Raw genomic sequence first — 24,390 nt, 5'->3', positions numbered from 1 at the left:
GTGTCTGCAACGCACACCAAGTCTACTTCCTCACTGGGCCCGGTTCTCCTCCTCCTCCTCCACCCCCAGAGCAGACGCTGTAATGGCCCTTGGGTTTTATCCCATAACCTTTCTGTGCATGTAGAGACACCGAGACTTTTGTCTGTAGTTCCTTTTTGGGTCAAGCAGGGATGTGCTACGCTCTTCAGCACCCTGAATTTCTCTCTTGGTACATTTTGAAGAGCATTCATTCCATCTCATTCAAATTGAACTCGTTACTTATAGCTGAGCCATATTCTGTCACACGAGCAAACCGTAATTTACATAACCAGTCTGCTATTGCCCGCCATTCTGATGGTTCTGACTTTGCCGTTACAAGGAATGCCACCATGACGATCCTGTGACATGTTCTGTGACAACGTGGTGGTCAACATTGACACAGTTCCTAGAGATGTAATTGCTGGTGTCAACAAAAAGAGTCAAACGCTGTAAAATATTTGAAGAGATTTATTCAGAGCCAAGTATGAGTGACTACGGCCCGTGACAGAGCCCCAGGAGGCCCTGAGAACATGTGCCCGAGGTGGTCGGGGCAGCTTGGTTTTATACATTTTAGGGAAGCATCAGCCATCAATGAAATACATTTAAGAAATTCATTGGTTTGGTTCAGAAAGGTGGGAAAACCCAAAGCAGGGGTGGGCGGGGAGGCTTCCAGGCTACAGGTGCGGTGAGAGGCCTGCAGAGAAGTGTGATCAGTGCTGAACTTTGCCCGTGGTTGCGGAGAAGCAGTCCTGGCGAGTCACTCCTCCCCGGGACAGGGAATGCGGGAGGCAGCTGCATCCAGCCTGCTCGGCTGTCCGGCTCTGCCCTCCCTGGAGAATCCACGGGGTGTTCATGACTGAGCAGCCTGCTAGGCAGATGAGCCCCCAACACCATCCAGACAGGCCTTCCCAGCCGCTGAGTCCCCGCCAGCTGATCAGAAGGCCCCACCTGCAGCAGCTGCCTTGGCACTGGACACCCCTGGGGTGTGCCTTCCTGCATCTGGCATGATTCCCTTTCTGTTGAAACAGAGTGGAGCTTACAAGGGCATATCTGAGTATATGAATTCCCTTTTCACAAGATGTGGCCAGAAGGTTTTCTGCAGGTGGATTTGCAGCTGAAGCAACAGCCCACATTATCTGGGGTGCAGGCAGAAGGAGGCTCCCCCGTGAAGCTTCCCTTGCTGTGCTCCGATGGGGGTCTGTTCGGTGGAGGAGTCCCCCTGCCCCCACCCTACGCAAGAGACGGTCATCATCAGCCCGCCCCTCTAGGCACCCACGTCCTTTCCCAAACCCATCACTACCCCTTCCCTGTCTCTGTTTTGGGAACTTTTAGAGATCCTCTATTTTCTTACTCGAAACCTGCCTTCAGCCCTAGCCTGTAAGGTATTTAACACACAGGCAAGGCAGGCAGGGCACCCCTAAAATCTGAGGGCTTGGCTGAGTTCCTGGCACACAACAGGCACAGCAGGCCTCAATCAATATGAAAGAAAGAATGAATGAGGGATGGGCGTAGAAGGAGGCGCTGGGGAAGGAAGGGGTGGGAGGAAGGATCTGGGTGCCTTTCCAGGGCCAGCCGCACTCTTCCTTAACTATCGAAGCCCTCAAAGTCAACTCTGGAGAAAGACACAGACCACAGACTGTTTCTGGGATTCCTGGACCTGTCAGGAAGTGATATTCTTTGCTTGTCACAGGTCAGTACCTTGTAAAGGACAAGGCGTGGGGCCAGTTTTTCCTAGGGGCTTTTATTGGCTCTGTAGGTCAGTGGCTCCAATGATACCCTGTTATAAAAGAAAACAAATTCTTATTGAACTCATGCAAATAACTGCTGTTGATGAAAAGAGTTGAACTCTGTAAAATATTTGAAGCAATTTGTTCTCAGCCAAATATGGGTGACACAGCCCCAGGAGATCTTGAGAGCACGTGCCTAAGGTGGTCAGGACACAGCCGGTTTTTCCACATTTTAGGGAGACATAAGACATCAATCAATATATGTGAGAGGTACATTGGTCTGCTCTGGAAGGAAAGGTCAGCTGGAAGTGGGTGACGCAGGGTGGGGAGGTCCAGGTCATAGGCAGATTCAAAGATTTTCTGACTGGGCCAGTGCAGTGGCTCATGTCTGTAATCCTAGCACTTTGGGAGGCCAAGGCAGGTGTATTACTTGAGGTCAAGAGTTTGAAACCAACCTGGCCAACATGGTGAAACCCTGTCTCTACTAAAAATATAAAAAAATTACCCAGGTGTGGTGGCAGGCGCCTGTAATCCCAGCTACTGCAGAGGCTGAGGCAGGAGAATTGCTTGAATCCAAGAGGTGGAGGTTGCAGTGAGCAGAGATCGCACCACTGCACTCCAGCCTGGGCAACAAGAGCGAAACTCTGTCTCAAAAAATAAAATGAAATAAAACAAAATAAAGATTTTCTGATTGGCAATTGGTTGAAAGAGTTATTATTGAAAGACCTGGAATCGATATAAAGGAATGTCTGGGTTCAGATAAGGGGTTGTGGAGACCACAGTTCTGTCATGCCCATGACGCCTCCAGGTAGCAGGCTTCAGAGAGAAAAGATTGTCAGTGCTTCTGATATGACTTAAAGAGTCTGTTCTGTCAGTCTTAAGGTCTCTGTGTTAATGTTAATACTGATCAGTTGTGTCTGAATTCCAAAAGGGAGGAAGGTTTAAGGAGGCATGTCTGACCGCCATTTCCCATCATGACCCGAACTTTTTCCGGTTAACTTTGGAGTTATTAGTATTAGCAGGCCAGAAGATTATTAGTTAGTATTAGTAGGCCAGAAGTAGCCCTTGGCTGAGGGGAGGGTCCATCAGTTGGTCGGGGGGCTTAGAACTTTGTTTTTGTTTCATACCATATTGTTACAAATTAAGAATACTCACAAAGTTTCCAGATTTTGAAGAAATTCAATTGAAAGGAATTATATTTTAAATTTTACTCCTAACAGTATAGTACATTCCGCTGGGAAAAGCTGTAAATAGCTTAAAAGAAGAGAAAGTTTTCTTGACACAGAAAAACAAAACAAATCAGCAATTTTTTAAAATACAAAGCCATATGTGATTATTTCAGTCTTCCGTTAGATGAATCCATGCAATTAACTCCTGTTCTGCTTGATACTAGATCAGGAAACTCATGACTACATCAGCTCTCCATGGGAGTCCTGAAAGTTTTTCTCTCTACTCCAAAGGCAGAATCTCTAAATTTATCAGAAACCTATATTTAAGAGTACTCCTCAGTTCCACAGTTGATTATAAACCATTCCATAAAAGGATTAAACTAAAATGACAATTGTGGATGACAGAAGCCTTAGACCAGCCGTGGTCAAAGACTTAACCGTCAAGGAAACTTGGTTATTTCTGTGGCATAGAACAATTTCACATAAGAATAGTAATTACTATTGATAACATATACCGAGACATTTCAGAATCATAGGAATCTCATATAATTTTGGAACACATACTAATACACTATTTATTTATTTATTTAGAGACAAACTTTCACTCTTGTCACCCAGACTGGAGTGCAATGGCATGCTCTCTGCTCACTGCAACCTGCACCTGCTGAGTTCAAGCGATTCTCTTGCCTCAGCCTCCTGAATAGCTGGGATTACAGGCATGTACTGCCACACCCAGTTAATTTCTGTATTATTAATAGAGACAGGGTTTCATTATGTTGGCCAGGCTGGTTTCGAACTCCTGACCTCAGGTGATCTACCCGCCTTGGCCTCTCAGAGTGCTGGGGTTACAGGTATGAGCCACCATGCTCAGTCCTAACAACACATTTACACAAAAATAATCCAAAGAAGGTTAAGTATCATTTCATATTTGACAGTGCTTCCCATATGATTTTATTATACCAAATAAGTAGGATTTGTCTCTTCTGAACTTCAGAGGATCCAATATAAAAAAAAATAAATAGGGCAAATAGATCTAATTTAGAATTTGATTTTGAAAAGTTGGTAAAATATCAAAAGTTTGAAACACTTGATATCACAAAATAGGGTTGCCAGTCATTGTGAAATAAACCATTCATTAAGCCAATCTGATAACTCAAGGATTTTTTTTTTTTAAAGAGCAAAACCCTTTATTCTTTGAGAGAGAAGGCTTACTTGCCCAAATCACACTCCCTAATAAAAGCAGCATGAGGCCAACTAAATCTGTCTCTCAAATATTACAAACAAAGCTATTAAATTTTAATCATCTTGACCATAAGACATAATTTCCATAAACGTTTTATAATTTTGTAAATTAAAGAGTTGTTACTGCTCCAAGAAAACCTTGTTAATGTGACTCAAGGGTCTGGATGCTGGCCCTCCATCAGTGTGGCTTTGATGTTAATATTTAATTTGTAGAGAAACTCTGAACTAATTTTGTCTCTCAAAATCAGCCTGGAAACTCTCAAGTGCTCACCTCTTCTAGGGGATTGACTAGTGTTAAGATCTGGCTGTGTGTCTCACGAATGTAGGTTGTGTTGATTGTCAGCTCATGGGTCTGAAGATGGGGCTTTAGCTGCTATTCATGTTTAAAGTTTAGCAAGCTTTGTGTCCTTTCTATACCAGGGTCAAAGCCCTGCAAGTTAATGGCACAAGGTCTTTAAAAGCAATACCTAAACACAGATACTATAACCTTATTTTTTTTAATCTCCGTTTTCCTAGGACTTGAATTAGTCAGACACATAGGAAGAATGTGTCCTGGGTCACAAGTGAAAGTTTCCAGTTTCATAGAAGAATTTAAAGCCAAGAGCACAGAAGGTTATATCGAAAGTAAACATTTTCTTTAGATTTTTATTTTTTTGAGATGGAGTCTCACTCTGTTGCCCAGGCTGCACCACAGTGGCATGATCTCAGCTCACTGCAACTTCCACCTCCTGGGTTCAAGCAGTTCTCCTGCCTCAGCCTCCCAAGCAGCTGAGATTACAGGTACCAGCCACATCTGGCTAATTTTTTTATATTTTTAGTAGACAGGGTTTCACCATTTTGCCAGACTAGTTTCGAATCCCTGACCTCAAGAGAGCCACCTGTTTCAGCCTCCCAAAGTGCTAGGATTACAGACATGAGCCACTGCACCTGGCCAAGATCCTTAGGATAAAATATTTTGTAGCATCAGGCCACAACAGCAGTTAGAATCTGAGGAAAATAGTTACAGGAGCTGATGAAAAGTTTGAAGGAGAAAGTGATTTCAGGCCTCCTTGAAGGGGAGAGAAAGCTAAAAACAGTGAGATGCAATAAAAGTTAAACTTTAGAATTAAAAAAATTAAAATCTCTTGTAATTTTATTGAATAAATCAGTACCCTAAGAAAATTTTGTTGTTTTAACCAATCCTTTAGTTTATTAGTATATTTTAATATCAAAACCCAATCTCTAAAAAGACTGTTAAAATTTCCTTTTAATCATAGACAACTTGATTATTTAAAGCTTTTTTTTCATAAATTCCCTTTATATAAACCTTATTACCACTTACACAAACCATTTACAATATGCTTGGAGTTCCCGTTTTATCCTAAACATCCCTCTTTTTTTTTTTTTTTTTTTTTTGAGACAAAGTCTTGCTCTGTCACCAGGCACCAGGCTGGAATGCAGTGGCATGATCTCAGCTCACTGCAACCTCTGCCTCCTGGGTTCAAGCAATTCTCCTGCCTCAGCCTCCCAAGTAGCTGGGATTACAGGCATGCGCCACCACACCCAGCTAATTTTTGTATTTTTTTAGTAGAGACGGGATTTCACCAGGTTGGCCAGGATGGTCTTGATCTCTTGATCTTGTGATCCATCCACCCACCTTGGCCTGCCATAATGCTGGGATTACAGGCGTGAGCCACCGCGCCCGGCCACATTCCTCTTTCTTAAATAAACAGTCATTTTATTTTAGGGCAAACAATTTACCACATAAGACTTTTTCTCATACAAAATTATTTTTCTTTTAAACTTTCCTACCAAAAATACTTCTCCATATTTATAACACTCATTATCTCTCTCTTATGTATTAGTTCCTTTTGCCTTGTGTGATGGTTAATACTGAGTGTCAACTTGATTGGATTGAAGGATGCAAAGCACTGACCCTGGGTGTGTCTGTGACGGTGTTGCCAAAGGAGATTCACATTTGAGTCAGTGGATCAGGGAAGGCAGACCCATCCTTAATCTGGGTGGGCACCATCTAATCAGCTGCCAGTTCAGCCAGAATAAAAAGCAAGCAGAATATCATGAAAAGACTAGAGTGGTGTTGCCTCCCAGGCTACATCTTCCTCCTGTGCTGGATGCTTCCTGCCCTCAAACATCAGACTCCAGGTTCTTCAGTTTTGGGACTTGGACTGTCTCTTCTTGCTCCTCAGTTTGTGGACAACTTATTGTGGGACCTCGTGATTGTATGTGTTAGTACTTAATAAACTCCCCTATATATATATATATATATATATATATATATATATATATACACACACACGTACATATATATACATATATGTACATTGTATATATGTGTACATACATGTACATGTACATGTATACATAGTATATGTGTGTACATGCATGTACACATATATGCATGTGTGTACATATATATACTATTAGTTCTGTCCCTCTAGAGAACCCTAATATACCTTGTTTCAAAAATAACCTTTAAATAGCCTTTGAATTAGACAAAATTTATTTCCTTTTCATAAGAACACATTGTTTCTTAGAAAAATGTTTTCCTATAATCAAATTTTTGTTAAAAAAATGAAAATGATGCATTTAATGAATATTATTTTATTATAACTTTAGATTTTAAATTCTATGACATTTATTTGTAAGCATTTATTCCATTACATTTACCTAATTTTTTAATAGTTTACCTAGATTACTTTGAAAATTATGATAGCCGTGTAAACCAAAAGTAAAATTCTAAGCTCCCCAACCATCTGATTGAACCTCTCCTCTCGGCCAAGCGCATTACAAAGTTAACCTGAAAAACTAGCTCAGGCCAAGACAGGAAGAGGGAGGTGGACCTACCTCATTACCATCAACACAGGCCTTAAAACTGATAGGACGGACTCTTTAAGTGTGATAAGAAACATTTACAGTCTATTTTCTCCGAAACCTCCACCTGAAGGCTTCACCTGCACGATAAAACCTTGGTCTCCACAGCCTCTTATTATAACCCAGACCTTCCTTTCTACTGATTGCAGGTCTTTAGATAGTAACTCAACCAACTGCTGGTCAGAATCGTTGAGTCTGCCTGTGATGTGGAAGGCCTCATTTCAAGTTGTCTGGCCTTGGCCTTTTCTGGACTGAACCAAGGTACATCTTACATGTATTGATTGATGTCTTATGTCTCCCTGAAATGAATGAAAACATTGTAGCCCCACCAGAAGGGCACAAGTCCTCAGGACCTTCTGAGGCTGTGTCACGGGTGTGAAAGGAAGATATCTTGCAGCCCCAACATCACTAATCTAAAGGAAAAAGTCAAGCTGGGAACTGCTTAGGGAAAAACTGCCTCCCATTCTCTTCAAAGTCACCCCCCTGCTCACTGGGGTCAATGCATGTTTGATTGCCTGCTTTGGAGATGTTAGTCAGAAACTCAAAAGAATGCCACCATTTGTCTCTTATCTACCTGTGACCTGGAAGCCCCCTCCCAGCTTCAAGCTGTCCTGCTGTTTCCAGACTGAAGCAGTGTTCCTCTGACCTTGACGGATGTCTCACATCTTTCCAAAATGTGTAAAACCAGACTGTGCTCTGACCACCTTGGGCAAATGTTTTCAGGAACTCCTGAGGCTGTGTCATGGACACATGTCCTCAGTGTTGGCAAAATCACCATTCTAAATTAACTGAGACCTGTTTCAGATTTTGGGGGTTCACATGGGCATGTCCTTAACCTCGGCAAAATAAACTTCTAAACTGATTGGGACCTGTCTCAGATATATTCTGGTTTACAGTCATCGTTTAAAGTTCTTTCCCCGTTGACCATTTTTTACAGCCAGTGAATTTCAAGTGTTTACGTAAGTAAGAAAGTTAAGGTTAAATCAATGGCTTTTTTTTTTTTTGGCCAATAACTCAGGATTTGCTGTTTTGATTAAATCTACAATATTAGACCAGTAAATCTAAATAACAGCATATGTTGACAACGCCGAAGACGTTTCTAATTGTATTTTACCAATGATTTTAAAGCCAGGTTATTTTTTACAGGTTTACTGAAGTCATGTGAATTGAAAAGCATTGGGACTTACTAATCTATGAGCACTCCTTTATTTTTAAGCCAGTTTTGTACCTTGTGGTCACAACACATAACAAAACACATGCATGCACACATAAACACACCTAAGTGTGCACACACACACTCACATACTCACAAACACACACACATGCATTCACACATAAACACACCTAAGCATTCACACACATGCATTCACATACACACACATGCATACATGCACACATAAACACACCTAAGTGTGCACATACACACTCACAAAAACACACACATGCATGCACTCATAAACACACCTGTGTGCACACACACGCACTCACGTACACACACACGCATGCATACACACATAAACACACCTAAGCATGCACACACATTCACATACACACACATGCATGCACACATAAACACACCTAAGCGTGCACACACACATACAAAAACACACACGCATTCACACATAAACACACCTAAGTGTGTGCACACACACTCACAAAAACACGCATTCACACATAAACACACTTAAGTGTGCACACACTCACATAAACACACACATGCATGCACTCAAACACAGCTAAGCATTCATACACATGCACTCGCATATACACATGATTGCACACATAAACACACCTAAGCGTGTGCACACACATTCACACACATGCATGTGCACATAGTGCACACACACATTCACACACACATGCATGTACACATAAACACACCTAAGCATGCACACACTCACAGTCACAAAAACACACGCATGCACTCAAACACACCTAAGCGTGCACATTCACACACACATGCATGCACACATAAACACACCTAAGCGTCCACACACACATTCACACACACATGCATGCACACATAAACACACCTAAGTGTGCACACACACATTCACATACACACACATTCACACACACATGCATGTACACATAAACACACCTAAGCATGCACACACACTCAGTCACAAAAACACACGCATGCACTCAAACACACCTAAGTGTGCACACACATGCATGCACACATAAACACACCTAAGTGTGCACACACACATTCACATACACACACATGCATTCACTCAAACACACCTAAGCGTGCACACACACATTCACATACACAAACACATGCGTGCATGCACACACACACACACACACACACACACACAAAGATCCCATAGCGTTTGTCTTGGAATTCCATCCAGGAGGTACCAATGCAAACTGACCAGTTTACAGGAGAATGGTTGGTTGTGAAGAGTGGTTTTCATCTCAACACCAGTAGAAAGCTTCTCTAAACTAGAAAAAAAATACGTTTCATGAAGCAAAAACCACATCCTCATTTTTTTTACAAACTTCGCCAAAAATGCATCTTACTTTCCTGCTATTCTCTTAAAACCCTAATTCCGAGTAAAAAACCTAGGATTACTTAACACATGGCTTTAAGATTTTCAATTACTGGAGAGAATTTTGAGACTAAATTTACCAAATTAATCTCACCAAAGATTACTAAAGTCACGTGAACTGAAAGGCCCTGGGCTAGCTTCCATGAGTCTGATAAATATTTAATTTTCTTGAAGCCAACTAATTAGAGAGCTTTCGTATGACTGGTAGTAAAATATTATTTCCGTGTGACACATAAACACAGACTTAACAGATCCAGGTCTTAGAGATAGAGGCAGGTCTTAGAGATTTAAAATATTTCACTTGCCTGTTTTTCAAAACTTTTTTCTTCCTTACTTTAGGCTACTAATCTCTTGATTATCTATTCCATGCCTTAAACAATTGTTAACTAGGCAACTCTAAATCTGCATCTCCAAATACATGGCTTAGGTGAAGCAAGGTAAAAAATGTACATCTCAGAACTCATTGGATCTAAAAAAGGCAACGTCTGTTATGTAAATGAAGCCATTGTCTCCCCCTTAAAGTTCCCAGTGGTTTAGATGCAGAGACAGCAATGTCCTTACAAAATGGAAATCTCCTTTAAAGACAGAATTGTATTGCAGTGACTTCATTTGACAGGTAGTATTTTCAGTTGAGCTTGATTAGGTCACTGGCCTAGGGTGGAACAGAGCCAAGAAACAGAGCCAAGAAAGCATGCACGATTTTCTTATCTAAATGTGCAACGAGTGGCCCCCTGTAGGAACGACCATTTCCTGTCAACTGTCCTCAGTCATCCTTAACATGCATAGCTCTCACCTGCCATTATACACACCAAGGCCATCTCTGGTATCTCGGAAAGCCGAAGAAGTCAGGCAGTGCGCTACAGAGAAAGCAGAACTTCAGACCTAAGAAGAATCTGCCATGACTCTTCCAACTCCACCAAGAAGCAGAACGCCTCTGTGGGGAGTAGAAAAGTTCCTTTTTGGTTCCTTTCTTGTGAAAGAATAAGTATGCTAATAACTCTGTGAAGCCCTATCCTCTGTAGCTGTGAGACACGCCATGCTTACAGGCACGTAGTACATTCTGTGTCCTTGTACTTTAACCAAGATATCTGTGCTGGACGTGCTCACAGGCGTGTCCCAGCTCTCCACTGCTTTTACCTGTTTAGAAAAGTTTTAAGTTGTTAGCCAGTCGGGTTTTAGATTGTGAGGTCTGGCTCCCGCCAACAGAGATCAGACACAGCAGTAAGGACGACCACACATGCGTAAGGGATAAATGTGTGTGTTTTCCTTTGTTCACTGCACTTTCGTGGCACAAAGGCTGGAGAGGGAACCCTTCCTGCAGCCCAGGAAGTAAAAGTTGCATTGCTGAAAGCTCCTTTGTCTCAGTGCCGATTTTTCTTTGCTGCACTGAGCATCTATTCCCAACAAGCCCCACACAGGGCAAATGGTGCCTGATTCTGAGTTATTTAAGGGATCCAGGTCATGGTATTACAGGAGCCAGAAATAAATTTAGGCAGATAGGGAGGGTAAGAGAGTCCTCAGTAAGCTTTCCTTTTAATAAAAAGCAGCCCTCCAATAATTTCTTTCCTAACAAAAAGCAGCCTGAAAAATCCAGCTGCAAGCATAGATAAGCAAGCTAAACGCTTACATGGGTAACAGCTGTGGCAACAGAAGAGGGTTACCGAGAAGCCAAGTATGTTCAACACGGGGGTTCCCTCTTCCCTTTTCGTTGTCGCCACCTGTGCAGTAAAAAGCAGGCGACATGGCACCAGCCAGGTGGAGACCCCGTCTGGATAATAGATTAGGGTGGGGTGGCCAGCTTCTTCGTGCACTATGCAAACGACATGCCTCGTCTGACCAATCACTCGTGTCCTATGTAAATCAGATACCCCCTCCTCAAGCTCATCTATCAAACCCATGCTTTCACCAAGGAACTGAAGAGCACCCCTCTCTCTCTGCAGGTGAGAGAACTATCCTCTTTCCTCTTTCCTTTGCCTATGAAACCTCTGCTCTTAAACTCACTCCTGTGTGTCTGTGTCCTCGATTTCCCTGGTGCGAGAGACCAAACCTCAGGCATTTACCCCAAATATGTAAGGGATGATTTTGTGTGTTTCCCTTTGTTCATTGTACTCCTGTAGCAAGACGGCTAGTGAGTGCCCTTCCTGCAGTCCAGGAAGGAAAAACTGCCTTGCTGAGAGATCCTTTGTCTCAGTGCTGATCTTTCTTTGCGGCACTGAGCATCTATTTCCAACATTCAGCAAAAGAAACCTTAGATCTCAAGCAAATGTTGGGAGATCAGGGGTTCTCATGGGGAGAGGAGGATACTCCTGGACTTCAGCAAATTGTCCCATTCGTTTGAGCAATAAAGAGAGCCCAAACTGATATTAAGCACAGGTAGGAGTGTCTACAAAAGAAGTCAGACTCTGTAAAATATTTGAAGGGATTTATTCTGAGCCAAATGTGAGGGACCACAGCTTGTGCCACAGCCCTCAGGAGGCCCCAAGAACATGCCCCTGGCTCACTGGCCTCCGCCTCCTCCCTGTGTCTGGCCACACGCCACCTCCTTGCTGCCTTTGCAGAGTGCCCCTCCCATCCCCCTGCCTGGACACCCTTCCCCGGGTCTTGCTGAGGCTTTTCCACACAGAAGCCCCAGCCCAAGGCACATCCTTCCCTCTGACATATCAGGGGGAGGCTCTCCTGCCCCTCGAGTTCCTGAGATTCCCTCGTCCTCTCCCAGACCCTCTGTCTGGGGCCCTAAATGCCTGCACATCCCTCCTCTGTCCTCAGATTCAGAAAGTAGAGCCGGGTGGGGGCTGGCTGGAGGGGCCTGCTGCCACCCATCAGGTTTCCCCCAGGAATCTGACACCAGAAGGCTTGGTGGGGGTGGGTGCCTCTCTCTAAGCTCCAGGGTCAAGCAAGCAGATCCCAGTTGGGAGGGCTACAGGGTGCTGTGTGCAGAGCGTCCCCAGGCTGGATCCCCCAGGAGGCAGATGACTGGACACACCCTGCTGTCCAGGGTCATGAATGTCCATCCTCTGTCAGGACATTCAGCCTCCCTCCTGGTACACTCACGTTATACGTGGGTCCCCTCTGGAGCCTGGCCTCTGCCGGTGTGCATCTGTGGGCAGCACCATTTTCCTGGCTGAGGACAGAGGAGATGGAGCTAGGGCAGGAGTGGCTCCACACCAGTGTGGCAGGTCAGGTCTCACTAACAGCTGACCAGGCAGGCCACCATCACAACTGTTTCAGCACTGACAGAGTGGTTAAATATTAAAAACTGGCCAGGTGTGGTGGCTCACACCTATAACCCCAGCAGTTTGGGAGGCTGAGGCAGGTGGATTACATGAGGTCAGGAGTTCAAGACCATCCTGACCAACATGGCGAAATCCCATCTCTACTGAAAGTATAAAAATTAGCTGGGTGTGGTGGCACATGCCTGTAATCCCAGCTACTCAGGAGGCTGAGGCAGGAGAATTGCTTGAACCTGGGAGGCAGAAGTTACAGGGAGCTGAGATCGCACCACTCCACTCTAGCCTGGGTGACAGAGCCAGACTCTGTCTCTAATTAATTAATTAATTAATTAATTAATTAAAAGCTGAGAGAGCCAGTGCCCTTCTACAAAGGCTGGAATGTAGCGAAAGCCCACCAAGAGTGTGGCCCAGGCTTTTTCTGGGCCTTCAGGCATGACAAGATAATGAAGGAATTCTTCACAGGACCCATTTAGGATTAAACAAGTTTTATTGGGGTCTAAAAGAGTTCCCCAAACCTCCATGATTTAGCAGCAGACAAGATAAGGGGAATCACCCCAGCACCAGGGCTCCTCAGATTAAGTAAAAGTACTGAGGGACCAGAGGAAGGTCTTCAGGACTCAGGCCTTAGTTATGGATGAGAAGCAGCTCATCACTTACGTCCTTAGGTGAATGCACAATTACACGCAGACATACAGCTGTGAAGGTTTACGAGCTCTGGAAAACTCTGTGATTTTGAGCTGCTCTGGAGCTCTTTTCCCAGCCTTCTCCCTTTTCCCCGTTTACAGAAGCAAACTCTCTTTCCCAGTTCATCTGTATCTCATTATCAAGCTGTGAGAATGAGCGGCCCAGCCCCTGGTTCGGTCTGGATATTTGGTAAGCCAGCCAGGAGAAAACGGCTAAGCGGCTTTGTAGGTACTGCCGGATTTTGTGGGATTTGGATTCCTAATCATGGATTAATGATAAAGCCCTTACGTGAACTGTTGAACAGGGCTGACCAGGATCCTTTCAAGTGGGAAGCAAGGCACCAATCGCTCAAGCAACTGATGAGAAAATTCATCTCCGCCCTCGCCTTAGGGCTTCCAAATCTTGTCAGCCCTTCCAACTTGACGTGCCCTTGAAGTTCTAATGCAAAGGTGAGGCGAAGTGTGACAACCCATGCATTTCAAAGCAGCTGGACACGGTGGCCAATGGCCGGTCCCCCCTGCCCTAGAGCGGTCATCGCTGCTTGCCTGCTCCTCAGGGGAGCCGAGAAGCTGACCTTGGGGCAGCCGGTCACAAAACATGTGCCCCACCACGTGTTACTGGAGCAAAAAAGAGGATACTGGCTGATAGCAGGTCCGTTGGGTAGACATCAAGCCATACTTTTAGACGACCCCGAAGTAAATCTGCAAACCCAAACCCTGCTTCCCTATTCCCTCCCACCGAGGAGCTGGGGAAATCCTGCATCACTGTCTGCAGGTCATAGACCAAGTGTTCTCCGGACCCCCGGACCTAAAGGACGTAGCCCTCCCAGCACAGACTGGACCTTGTTTGTAGACACGAATAGGTTGGTCACCAACGGGAAGAGGAGCGCCATGTATGCTGTGGTGCCCCCTCAGAGGTAACGGAGGAGGGGCTTTGCTGGCAGGAAATTTGACACCGAAGGCAGAGTGGATCACCCTTACAGCTGTCCCAAGATAAGAACACCAACGTTTACACTGACTCCAAGTACACATTTGTGATAGGTCACATGGAGCCATCTGGAGGGAAACAGGGCGGCTAAGGGCGGATAACACCAAAGTTAAACATGATAAACAAGTGTCAGAAGTGTAGAGGTGGGCCGGGCGTGGTGACTCACACCTGTAATCCCAGCACTTTGAGAGGCTGAGGCAGGACGATCACCTGAGGTCAGGAGTTCGAGACTAGCCTGGCCAACATGGTGAATCCCTGCCTCTATCAATAATAAAAAAATTAGCCAGGCATGTTGGCGGGTGCCTGTAATCCCAGCTACTCGGGAGGCTGAGGCAGGAGAATCGCTTGAACTCAGGGGCGGAGATTGCAGTGAGCCGAGATGGCGCCACTACACTCCAGCTTGGGCGGCAGAGGGAGACTCTGTCTCAAAAAAATATTGTTAGAGGCAATAAAGGCCCCACAGGAAATGGCTGTAATGCATTGGCCCAGCCATCCACGCAGTAATTCCGAAGTGGCAAGCTTCTGCAGACCGCACCCCAGGCATTCGCCAGTGCTAGCATCAAAATCCAGGCGCCCTTAATTCCTCAAATAGATTTGAGCCATCAAGCAACAGTACACTTCCAAAGATGAAAAAGCTATGGAAGATAAGGGATTCAAAGTAAACGGGGAAGGGTGGAGGCGGGGAGAGGAAACAGTGCAGGCCTAGTCTGGACGGCAGCGTGTCTGGTCCACCCACTGTCAAAGTACGTTCACGACAGCCCGCACTTTGAGACAGAGGCTTCACTGGCCTTTGTACAAAATTATTTGGAGGGAAAAGGACTAGAGGCCCACGTGGAGGATATCATTCAACATTGTGGTCCATGTGCCTGGAATGTGCCTGATAATCACAGCCCAGGGCAGCCTGGGTAACAAGAAAGAGGAAGGGGCCCACTAGAAAACCAGCATATAGACCTGGCACAGATGCCACCAGCCCCGGGGACATCAATACCTCCTCGTTCTAGTGGGCACTTTCTCTGGCTAGGAGGGATCGTGCTCATGTCACTCCCAACGAGCAACCGAGGCAAAGTTTTGCTGAAGGAAAGCATTCCAAGATATGGGCTTCCTGATGTCACCCAAAATGGTAACTCAACAAATGAACAAAGCATCGGAAATGAAGTGGACACAGCAGTCAGCGCGGAGACCTCAATCTTCCAGACAAACAGAGAGCGAGCCACACCCCAAAAACATTCATTGCCGAGTTATGTCAAGAGACTCCATTGAACTGGATGCAGTTACTCAGCATGGCACTGCTCCCAGCAAGTGTGATTAAAACCAGCCCCTATGAAACCATCTTTGGGAGGCTCTCTGCAGCTAATCTGTCTCGGGCCACCTAAGTACCCCTAGATTGGGAGTCAGCTATTAAGAATTACAGGACAGAACAGGCGCGGTGGCTCAAGCCTGTAATCCCAGCACTTTGGGAGGCCAAGGCGGGTGAATCACGAGGTCAAGAGATCGAGACCATCCTGGTCAACATGGTGAAACCCCGTCTCTACTAAAAATACAAAAAATTAGCTGGGCATGGTGGCGCGTGCCTGTAATCCCAGCTACTCAGGAGGCTGAGGCAGGAGAATTGCCTGAACCCAGGAGGCGGAGGTTGCGGTGAGCCGAGATCGCGCCATTGCACTCCAGCCTGGGTAACAGGAGTGAAACGCTGTCCAAAAAAAAAAAAAAAAAGAAGAATTACAGTTACAGGACAGATGACTCCTAATATTTTGCATACGTTTACTTCCAACAGGGACGCTGTGAATTCCACAGACTCCTGCCACCCATTCCTACCTGGCGATCAGTGCTGCCGAGGGAATGGAAGGGAACCGCCGTGGGAGAAACGGAAGGGCCTGCGACGTGCTACTGACCATGGGCGCAGCACAGAAGCTGACCGGCACCAAGCCTGGGGTCCATCACATGCGCTTGAAAAGACTCCTTCTGGCTGGGGCCCCGCAGCAGACACGTCTCTGGCCACAGCTGGGAGGCAGACCCCTGGAAGGCCTGAAGCTTCCACTCAGACAGCGCCCAGCCTTTCTCTCCTAGTGCTCTGTCTTGCACGCCTCTCACTGTTCCTGCTCTTACCTCTCAGCCTTCCTTCCACTGGGCACAGGACTACACTGACAACCTGTGGCAAGTCCCCCGCGGGGTCTGCGGCCTCCTGTCACCCTCTTCTAGCACCTCCCTTTGCCTTGGTGGGGGCCGCCCATCCAAAATAGACTAGACGCAGATGTTTTTGTTCTACGTCTCACAGCGGCCTATAAAACGAGACTTTAGAAGACCCAGGCCACAAAAGGCCGTTTTCAGCAAACAAAACAAGTGATGACGGAACAGCGTTAGCTCCGCCCCTGCAAAGTACACAGGATGATGGGACAGTGTTAGCTCCGCCCCTGCAGAGTACACAGGGATGATGGAACAGCGTTAGCTCCGCCCCTGCCGAGTACACAGGGATGAAGGAACAGCGTTAGCTCCGCCCCTGCCGAGTACACAGGGATGACGGAACAGCGTTAGCTCCGCCCAGCTAAGTCCGAGGCGGGACGTCCAGGCTATTACACCACAGAATGTCCGGTATGAAAACAGCTTTCCTCACGTCCAGAATGGATTTATGTGGCGCACTGCCCGCACGGGACATTTAAACCAAGCAGCTTTCTCATGCTGGGAGCGACAGAAACGCTGTCTTGACCACGGGCCTAATGTAACCATCCGTCACTGAATGGATTCCGCACACAGACACACGGAAACGCACGCATGCACACGCACACACACGTACACGTGTGTGCACACACATGTGGGTGCTCTCTCACACACACACACACACACACACAGTGCTACAACAAAAATATTTTTTTTTTTTTTTTTTTTGAGATAGAGTCTCTATCACCCAGGCTGGAGTAACTGGCGCCATCTTGGGTCACAGCAACCTCCACCTCCTGGGTTCAAGTGATTATCCTGCCTCAGCCTCAGTGTAGCCCAAATTACAGGTGCCCGCCACTATGCCCAGATAATTTTTGTATTTTTTTAGTAGAAACGGGGTTTCACCGTGTTGGCCAGGCTGGTCTAGAACTCCTGGCCTGAAGTGATTGCCCACCTTGGCCTCTCAAAGTGCTGGAATTACAGGCGTGAGCCACCGCACCTGGCCCACAGCAAAGAGAGGTGTTTGCCACCAACTGGTCCCAACAACCTGGCCTATGTTGCCATGCCCCTAACAGAACCCAGTGGCTTGTGGCACCATTTTATGGCCATAGCTGCCCTCGGGCACATTGAGACACTGTACTCTAGGCCTCCTGTGGCCACAGGGGCCCTGGGTAAAAGCCATCTAAATTCTAGCCAATCTCCCACAGAGGCTTCACAGATGGACCAGGTCAGTCCTTCCCAGGTGTGGTCATCTGGCCACAATCTTTATGCCCTCAAGACGCTGAGAAATGGTCAGATGGCGCAGAGAGGCACTGGCTAAGTCTACACAGCCAGCCTTGAGCAAGAGACTCCACAGCGTTTCCTGTGTGGATGCTGAAATGTACCACAGGCGGAAAACTATCTTGCAAAGTCGAATGGCCCTAGACATTCTAACAGTGGCCCAAGGGTGTAGGGGGGACCATGTAGCGAACCAGCCCCATATCACACCTGTGGGTACCCCAAGTTCAGTGGTGACAAAAAGTGAGAAAAAGACAGATTAGGAGAGAAAGTGGGATCGGGGGGACCATCACTCAGTACTGGAGGAGACAGTGAAGGCCCGAGCTCTGATCATCCACACTATTTATTGATTACAATCACTTTGATCTGCAGGGTAGGGGTGGAGTGACGGTGGATGAATCAGTGAGCCGAAACTGATGTGTCATCCTAAGGATTGGTAACAGTGGCGGTTTGGGAGTTTCACAACACAAGAACTTGTGGTTGTCTTTAGTTTATTGTCTGTGTGCAGCTGATGGAACTCAGGCCTTACGAGGAGCCTACAAGTCTGGCTACGTCATAGTGCTACAAAGGAGTTTTACGTCCTTGAGCACAACGTTTATGGTAACAGAGTGAGGTCACCCTGCACGGGAACATGAGGCATGGAGAGGCCTTCCTCCCCAGAGGCCTCCTGCAGCCTTCCCCAGTTCGCCGTTCCTTGTCTGTGTGTTACTCACAAGCAATTTACGCAGGCACTCTGTAAGTCCTTTCTCCTTTGCTGCTTCTCCCAACAGCGGGGACTGCGCCATCATCAAACCCGAATGTCGCGTGTATGGACCTGTCGATTCTGGAGTATTTCTCCGGCATTAAAGGATGTATATCAACAGACGCAGGTGACCTCCAGCCCTAGGTGACCACTTAGTGACCGGATGGCTTCGTGGCGTAGCGGAGGGCCTTCCTAGTGACAGGGCGCCCTCGCAGCCCGGGTGTCACATGATGTGGCGGAATGTATTGCTGCTGATTGTTCCAAAGCAGACCCCAGTTCGTACCGCCCTGTTTCAGCCAGCACTGCCTCCAGGCCCCCAAAACGGAGCGGCCTCCGGGCACAAGCGGACCTCCTTCACTCCCGCACAACGGGAGTTGTGCCCCGTAACAACGGCCTCCCATCAGCAGGAAGCAGCAGCAGGAGTCCTGTGCCCCATTCCCCTGCAAGTCTCGTAACAAAGCAATACCCCAGCATGGAAGAAATCCTGCAGAGTGCCACGGAGGGGGAGCGGCAGGCCAGGCCTCCACGACAGCAACGGCCGGGCAGCAGCGTCCAACATGAACCGCTGGGCAAGCCCGCGGCCTTCTCAAAGGCTGGCATGTAGCAAGAGCCCACCCAGAGCGCGGCCCAGGCCTCTCCGGGCCCTTCAGGCATCGCAAGATAACGAAGAATTCTGAACAGGACCCGTTTAGGATTAAACAAGTTTTCTCGGGGTTTAAAGGAACTCTCCAAACCCCTACAAACACATTTTATTGGAGTCTACAGGAAGGAACGCCCCAACCCTCCATGATTTAGCAGGGACAAGGCGAGGGTGGTCTCCGCAGCAGCACCGGGGCCTCTCTGTTAGATACACGCACTGAGGCTCCAGAGGACAGTCGTCAGGTCAGTCGCAGAGGAGAGGTCCATGACTGAGTCTCAGGGAAGTGCAGACTCACTTGCAGACACGTAGCTTCGAAGGTAATATGCTCTGGAAAGCTGGCTGTGAGCTGCTCTCGTGCTATTTTCTGTCCCTCCCCCCGTGCCGTTTGCAGAGCAGACTCTCTTCGTTCCCAGCCCGTCTGCCTCTCGTCACTGGGCTGAGAGCAGCAGCCTGGCCCTCGGCTGGGTCTGGGAATGCTGTGACTCTCTGTAGGCTCCGGCGCCAGACGCCGTGCTGGGGAAGGAGCGGGAAGGGGTGGGAGGGGAACAGGGACATGATGCGCTCCACAGACACAGCCACCGTGGGTCCTCTTGCAGGCTGAGAGGCTGTCCTCTGCCTTTGGGACACGGTGTGTGCCTCCAGTGAAGGGACAGCAGGTCCCTTTGCCCACAGGCCCAGGAAGCTCCCACAGGGAGTGGGATGACCTCCTTCCCATCGCGGAGGAGGGCGGCGGCCTCAAGGCCTTCGGCTGCATGCCCAGTGGGCACAGGATGTGTGTGGATGGGCTGGGGGTGGGCCGCCCCAAGGGGCTGGAATTCATCGGGCAGCAGGGTATAAAGGGGGCAGAGGCCCGGGGCGAGGCATCCCCGGCAAGGATGGCTCTGCTGCTGCTGAGCCTGGGGCTCGGCCTCACCTCGGCCCAGGACTTCAACCCACACACAGTTGTGCAGACGAACTACAACATGGCCAGGGTGGGTCTGCACGGGGCCTGCAGGGAGGGGCCCGGCCTCAAGGCCCGGGGCCTCTGACCTGTGACCAGGGTGGCTGCTCCAAGGGGAGCCCTCCTCTCCTCCCCAAGCTGTGACAGCAGACTGAGAGGGCAGGGATTGCTCCAGGAGGGTCAGGCAGCAGAGGCCTAGGAGGGTGACTGGGGCCCTGGGAGGTCAGAGGGGGCCTGGGAGGGCAGAGGGCAAACCTGGGGAGCGGAGTGGGGACCAGCAGGGAGATGGGGCCCCTACGGGGACAGAGGGGTTCCTAGGAGGGGAAAAGAAAGGGAGTCTGGGAGAGAGGAGGGGGAGGGGGGCCTTGAGAGGACAGAGGGCAGACCTGGGAGGCAGAGAGGGCCCTAGAAGGGTGGCGGGGCCCCGGGAGGGAGGACTGTGGGCACTAAGCCTCCCAGGGCTGACCCGCGGCCCCCACCCACTGGAGCCCTTTGTCTTCAGGTTTCGGGGGTCTGGTATTCTATTTTCATGGCCTCAGATGACCTGAGTCGGATTAAAGATGATGGAGACCTGAGGGTCTTCGTCCGGAATATTGAACACTTGAAGAACGGCAGCCTCAGATTTGATTTCCAATGCATGTGCGTGATCCATGCCCCACCGCCCCAGTGCACACCCCCACACGTGCACACACGCTCACACGCTCGCTAGCTGGTGCTCCTGGGAGAGCCTGAGCCTGTGCGTACGACCCCGGAGTGGGGCAGGGTGGGAGCAGGGACTCGGTCAGCCTGGTGCTGTGTTCTTCCCGGGAACATGGAGATGAAGTCGCCCCCCTTCTGAGGCTGGGGTGAGGTCAGAGGCAATGAGGGTGTCAGGGGTGGGGGCAGCAGCAAGGCCTGACTGTGGAATGGTGCCCTGGGCATTGGGGTGGGGAGCCTGTGCCCTGGAGGGGGTTGGCTCTGCCGTCACATGTCCAGGGGGCTGGAGCTCCACTCCCGGCATCATCCTGGCTGGCTTCCAGGGTGCAGGGGGAGTGCGTGGCCGTGGCCGTGGTCTGCAAGAAGACAGAGAAGAATGGGGAATACTCCATCAACTGTGAGTGGAAGCCAGACTCCCCCTGGCTGACAGCTGGGGGTCCCCTTTCTCCAGGGCCTGGGCCATATTCTGGCAGCCACTGACTTTGGGGATTTTATGTAAGCCCCCTGACAGCTTGACCCTGCACTGAAAGGACCCATCCTGGCACCAACCCTATGGGGGCTCCTGGTCCAGAGGAAGCAGGGAGGCAGGAGTGTCATGCTGGGCTCTGGATAACAAGCCCACTGAGGGGCCACCAGTCTCTGCAAGCCAATGACAAGGAGGGAGAGGGCTGTGCAGCTGCTGCCCACGCCCTGGGCGAGCGTGGGGTCTCCACTGGATGAGCACTGTGGGCCCCTCCCCTCCCCCCTCAAAAGGCCACTTGACCCGGCGGAGGCCACACAGCATACCTGTCACAGGACCCTGAGGGTGGTGGGGCCGTGGTGACAGCCAGGTCACGCTGAGCCGTGTCTCCACGCAGATGAGGGCGAGAACACGGTGGCGGTCTCGGAGACTGACTACAACGTGTTCATCACCTTCCACCTCCAGAACTTCAGGAACGGGAGCGAGACCAATGTGCTGGCACTCTATGGTACTTCTGCTGACCCCTCCGACCCCCTCGGAATCTGGCCAACCCTGGTGGAGGGTCTCACTGTGGCCCTGGGATTTGGAGAGGTGGTTCCCATTTGCCATTCCTGGCCACAGACACACGGTTAGGGTGCTGGGCGCTGCAGTCTTTCACGTCCCATCTCACTCAGCACAAAGCCCCTCTGGTCAGGGCGTGACCCCCTGCCCAGCCTCAGCACTGCCTGCGCACCCCCAGCCAGGCCCACCCTTCACACAGAGCCAACTCTTTTCCCAGCACGGGTCCCACAGCTGGAACCCTCCTTCCTGAGCAGATTTGAAGAAACCTGCAGAAAGTATGGACTCGGCTCACAAAATATCGTCGACTTGACCAACGAAGGTCAGTGCCGTGGCTCCCAGACCAAGAGGGAGGCGGGATGGGCTGGGGATGGGGTGTTCCCACCTGGTCCCTGTCCCTGCACTGAGAGCCTTCTCTGTCCTCCCAGATCCCTGCTACTCCAAGCGCTAGAGGAGCCCGCCCAGGAGGCCCAGGAGGACCATGTGTGAGCTGCGGCCCGGGTCGGGGAGGGGGCTGGACAGGGAGAGCTTGGGGCCAACGTCAGAGACTGAGGACCCAGCCCAGGAGGACCACGTGTGAGCTGTGGCTTAGGTCGGGGAGGGGGCTGGATGGGGAGAGCTTGGGGCCAATGTCAGAGGCTGGGGGTCCCAGCCCAGGAGGGCCACCGGTGCCCACCTCTCCCCTGGTCTGGGAACAGAACACAAGGTGCTTGGTGAAAGGGGCCGTGAAAAGCATCACTGGAGTCAGGGCAGTGATGGGGCCTTCCAGGTCGGTAGGGTCTGAGCAGAAAGTGTGATGAGGCCTGTAGGAGTCTCCAGGGACTGCTGTCACCACAAGTGGGTGACTCAGATAACCAGGATTTACTTTCTCACAGCCTGGAGCCCGAGGTCTGCAATCCAAGGCTGCGCTCCCTCCACAGGGTCCGGGAGGGTCCTTCCTGCCTCTTCCAGCTGTGGGGGCTCCAGGTGTCCCTGGCTTGTGGCAGTGTCACCCCAGGCTCTGCCCCTGTCTGTGTCTCTTCTTCTGTCTCTTCTAAGGACACCTGTCATTGGATTTAGGCCCGTCTTCAACCAGAATGATCTCCTGCCAAGATCCTTAGCACCACACCTGCAAAGACCCTTTCCCATCAGACGCCCTTCACAGGCCCAGCCACTAGGAGACGAGCATATCCTTTTAGGGACACCACTCAGGCCACCAAGGCTCCTTCTCCGAGCTGCCCCCCCCTTCTCAGGAATAGTCCCGGCCCAACAAAAAACTCCAGGGCCCCCTTCCCTTCCCAGAGCCTGAGCCTCCCAGAGACACAGCCCTAAAGGCGCCTCTGCATTTCTGCATGAGGGTTCCTGAGGTTAAAGCAGCAGGTGCACCTGTGGTGCGTGGTGGCCCCAAGATGCAGGTGACAGCAACCAAGGCCCTCCCCCTTCCCTTCCCTCCCCTCCCTGCCCCTCCCTGAGCTCAGCCACTGCCTTTGGGGGAGGATGATTGACAGGGTCACAGCTGAGGCAGGTGCCCGCAGCCCCCTCCATGTTTTGGTGAATAAAAGGGAGGTACCAGCCCATCCGTGGTGATTTTGTGGGCTGACAGCGATTGGTGGTTGGGCATCTGTTAGATGTGAAAATGAAAGGGTGCTCTCAAAATCATAAAACCACAGAGGGGACACAAGTGGGTGATTTCTGAAGGTCACAAATGGGAAGCAGGAGTGTGGCCGGAAAGGGGCAGCAGCAGGGGTCCCGCCGATGGTGCAATGTCCTGCACTGTGACCCCAGCGGTGGGAACGAGACCCTGCACGTTCAGCAAATACGCAGCTCTGTCTGAGGAGCCCTGGCCCTGCCCCTCCCCAGGGGAGAACATTTTGCAGCCCAAGACCCAGAAATATCTGCACTGGGGGCATGCACTGGGCGGCATCTGTGTGAGCTCTGGAAGGGGGTCATCCTGCGGGTCACAGTCCCGGATGCTGAGGAAGAACCGGTCCCCAGAGCCAGTGCCTGCTTATAAAGGAGCCATGCGGAGCCACCTCAGGATGAGGGTCCTGATGCCAACCCCACCCCACCTCTGTCGGGAGCTCCAGGCTGTAGGGCGAGGCTGGGCAGAGCTTTAGTGCCCCCTGTCAGGGTGCCAGGCTTGGGGAAGGAGCAGCTCCATTGGGATGGGAGGGGTGGGAGGCACCTGGCATTCCCACGGCCACCAGCTTCCAGCCCGTTTGGATCTGGGCCCAGCCTGTTGGGCTGCAGCGGGAACACACGAGAAGCTGCCCACTTGGCAGGCCCACTGGTGTAGAAAGCTGGCCTTGGGGCAAGATGGCTAGTAAGAGTACCCTTCCTGCATTCCAGGAAGTACAAAAATCGCTCTGCTGAGAGATTTGTTGTCTCAGTGATGAGGCGGGGAGTGGGAGCTTAGCTGCAGACCCCACCTGGCTGCCACACACAAGCCCACCCTCG

At 49.7% G+C, this 24,390-nt stretch overlaps 1 protein-coding gene and 1 long non-coding RNA gene across 2 annotated transcripts; one reads left to right on the top strand and one right to left on the bottom strand.

The window, feature by feature from the left end:
• Positions 1–1,733: 1,733 nt before the first annotated feature.
• Positions 1,734–10,459, bottom strand: LOC141582821 (uncharacterized). Its single transcript, XR_012515728.1, has 3 exons — positions 10,379–10,459; positions 9,409–9,478; positions 1,734–1,795 (listed from the first exon to the last, which is right to left on the bottom strand). It is a non-coding gene; the product is annotated as an uncharacterized LOC141582821 (long non-coding RNA).
• Positions 10,460–20,175: 9,716 nt separating this feature from the next.
• On the top strand, positions 20,176–22,267 carry LCN9 (lipocalin 9). Its single transcript, XM_074391909.1, has 5 exons — positions 20,176–20,271; positions 20,743–20,879; positions 21,260–21,333; positions 21,794–21,904; positions 22,212–22,267. The coding sequence occupies exons 1-5, from the start codon at positions 20,176–20,178 to the stop codon at positions 22,265–22,267; spliced, it is 474 nt and encodes a 157-aa protein (XP_074248010.1).
• Positions 22,268–24,390: the final 2,123 nt, after the last annotated feature.

Source organism: Saimiri boliviensis, chromosome 2 (assembly GCF_048565385.1).
Source record: "Saimiri boliviensis isolate mSaiBol1 chromosome 2, mSaiBol1.pri, whole genome shotgun sequence".
Lineage (NCBI taxonomy): Eukaryota > Metazoa > Chordata > Mammalia > Primates > Cebidae > Saimiri > Saimiri boliviensis.
The sequence above is the reverse complement of the archived record's forward strand: the minus strand, read 5'-3'. Positions and strand labels throughout refer to the sequence as shown.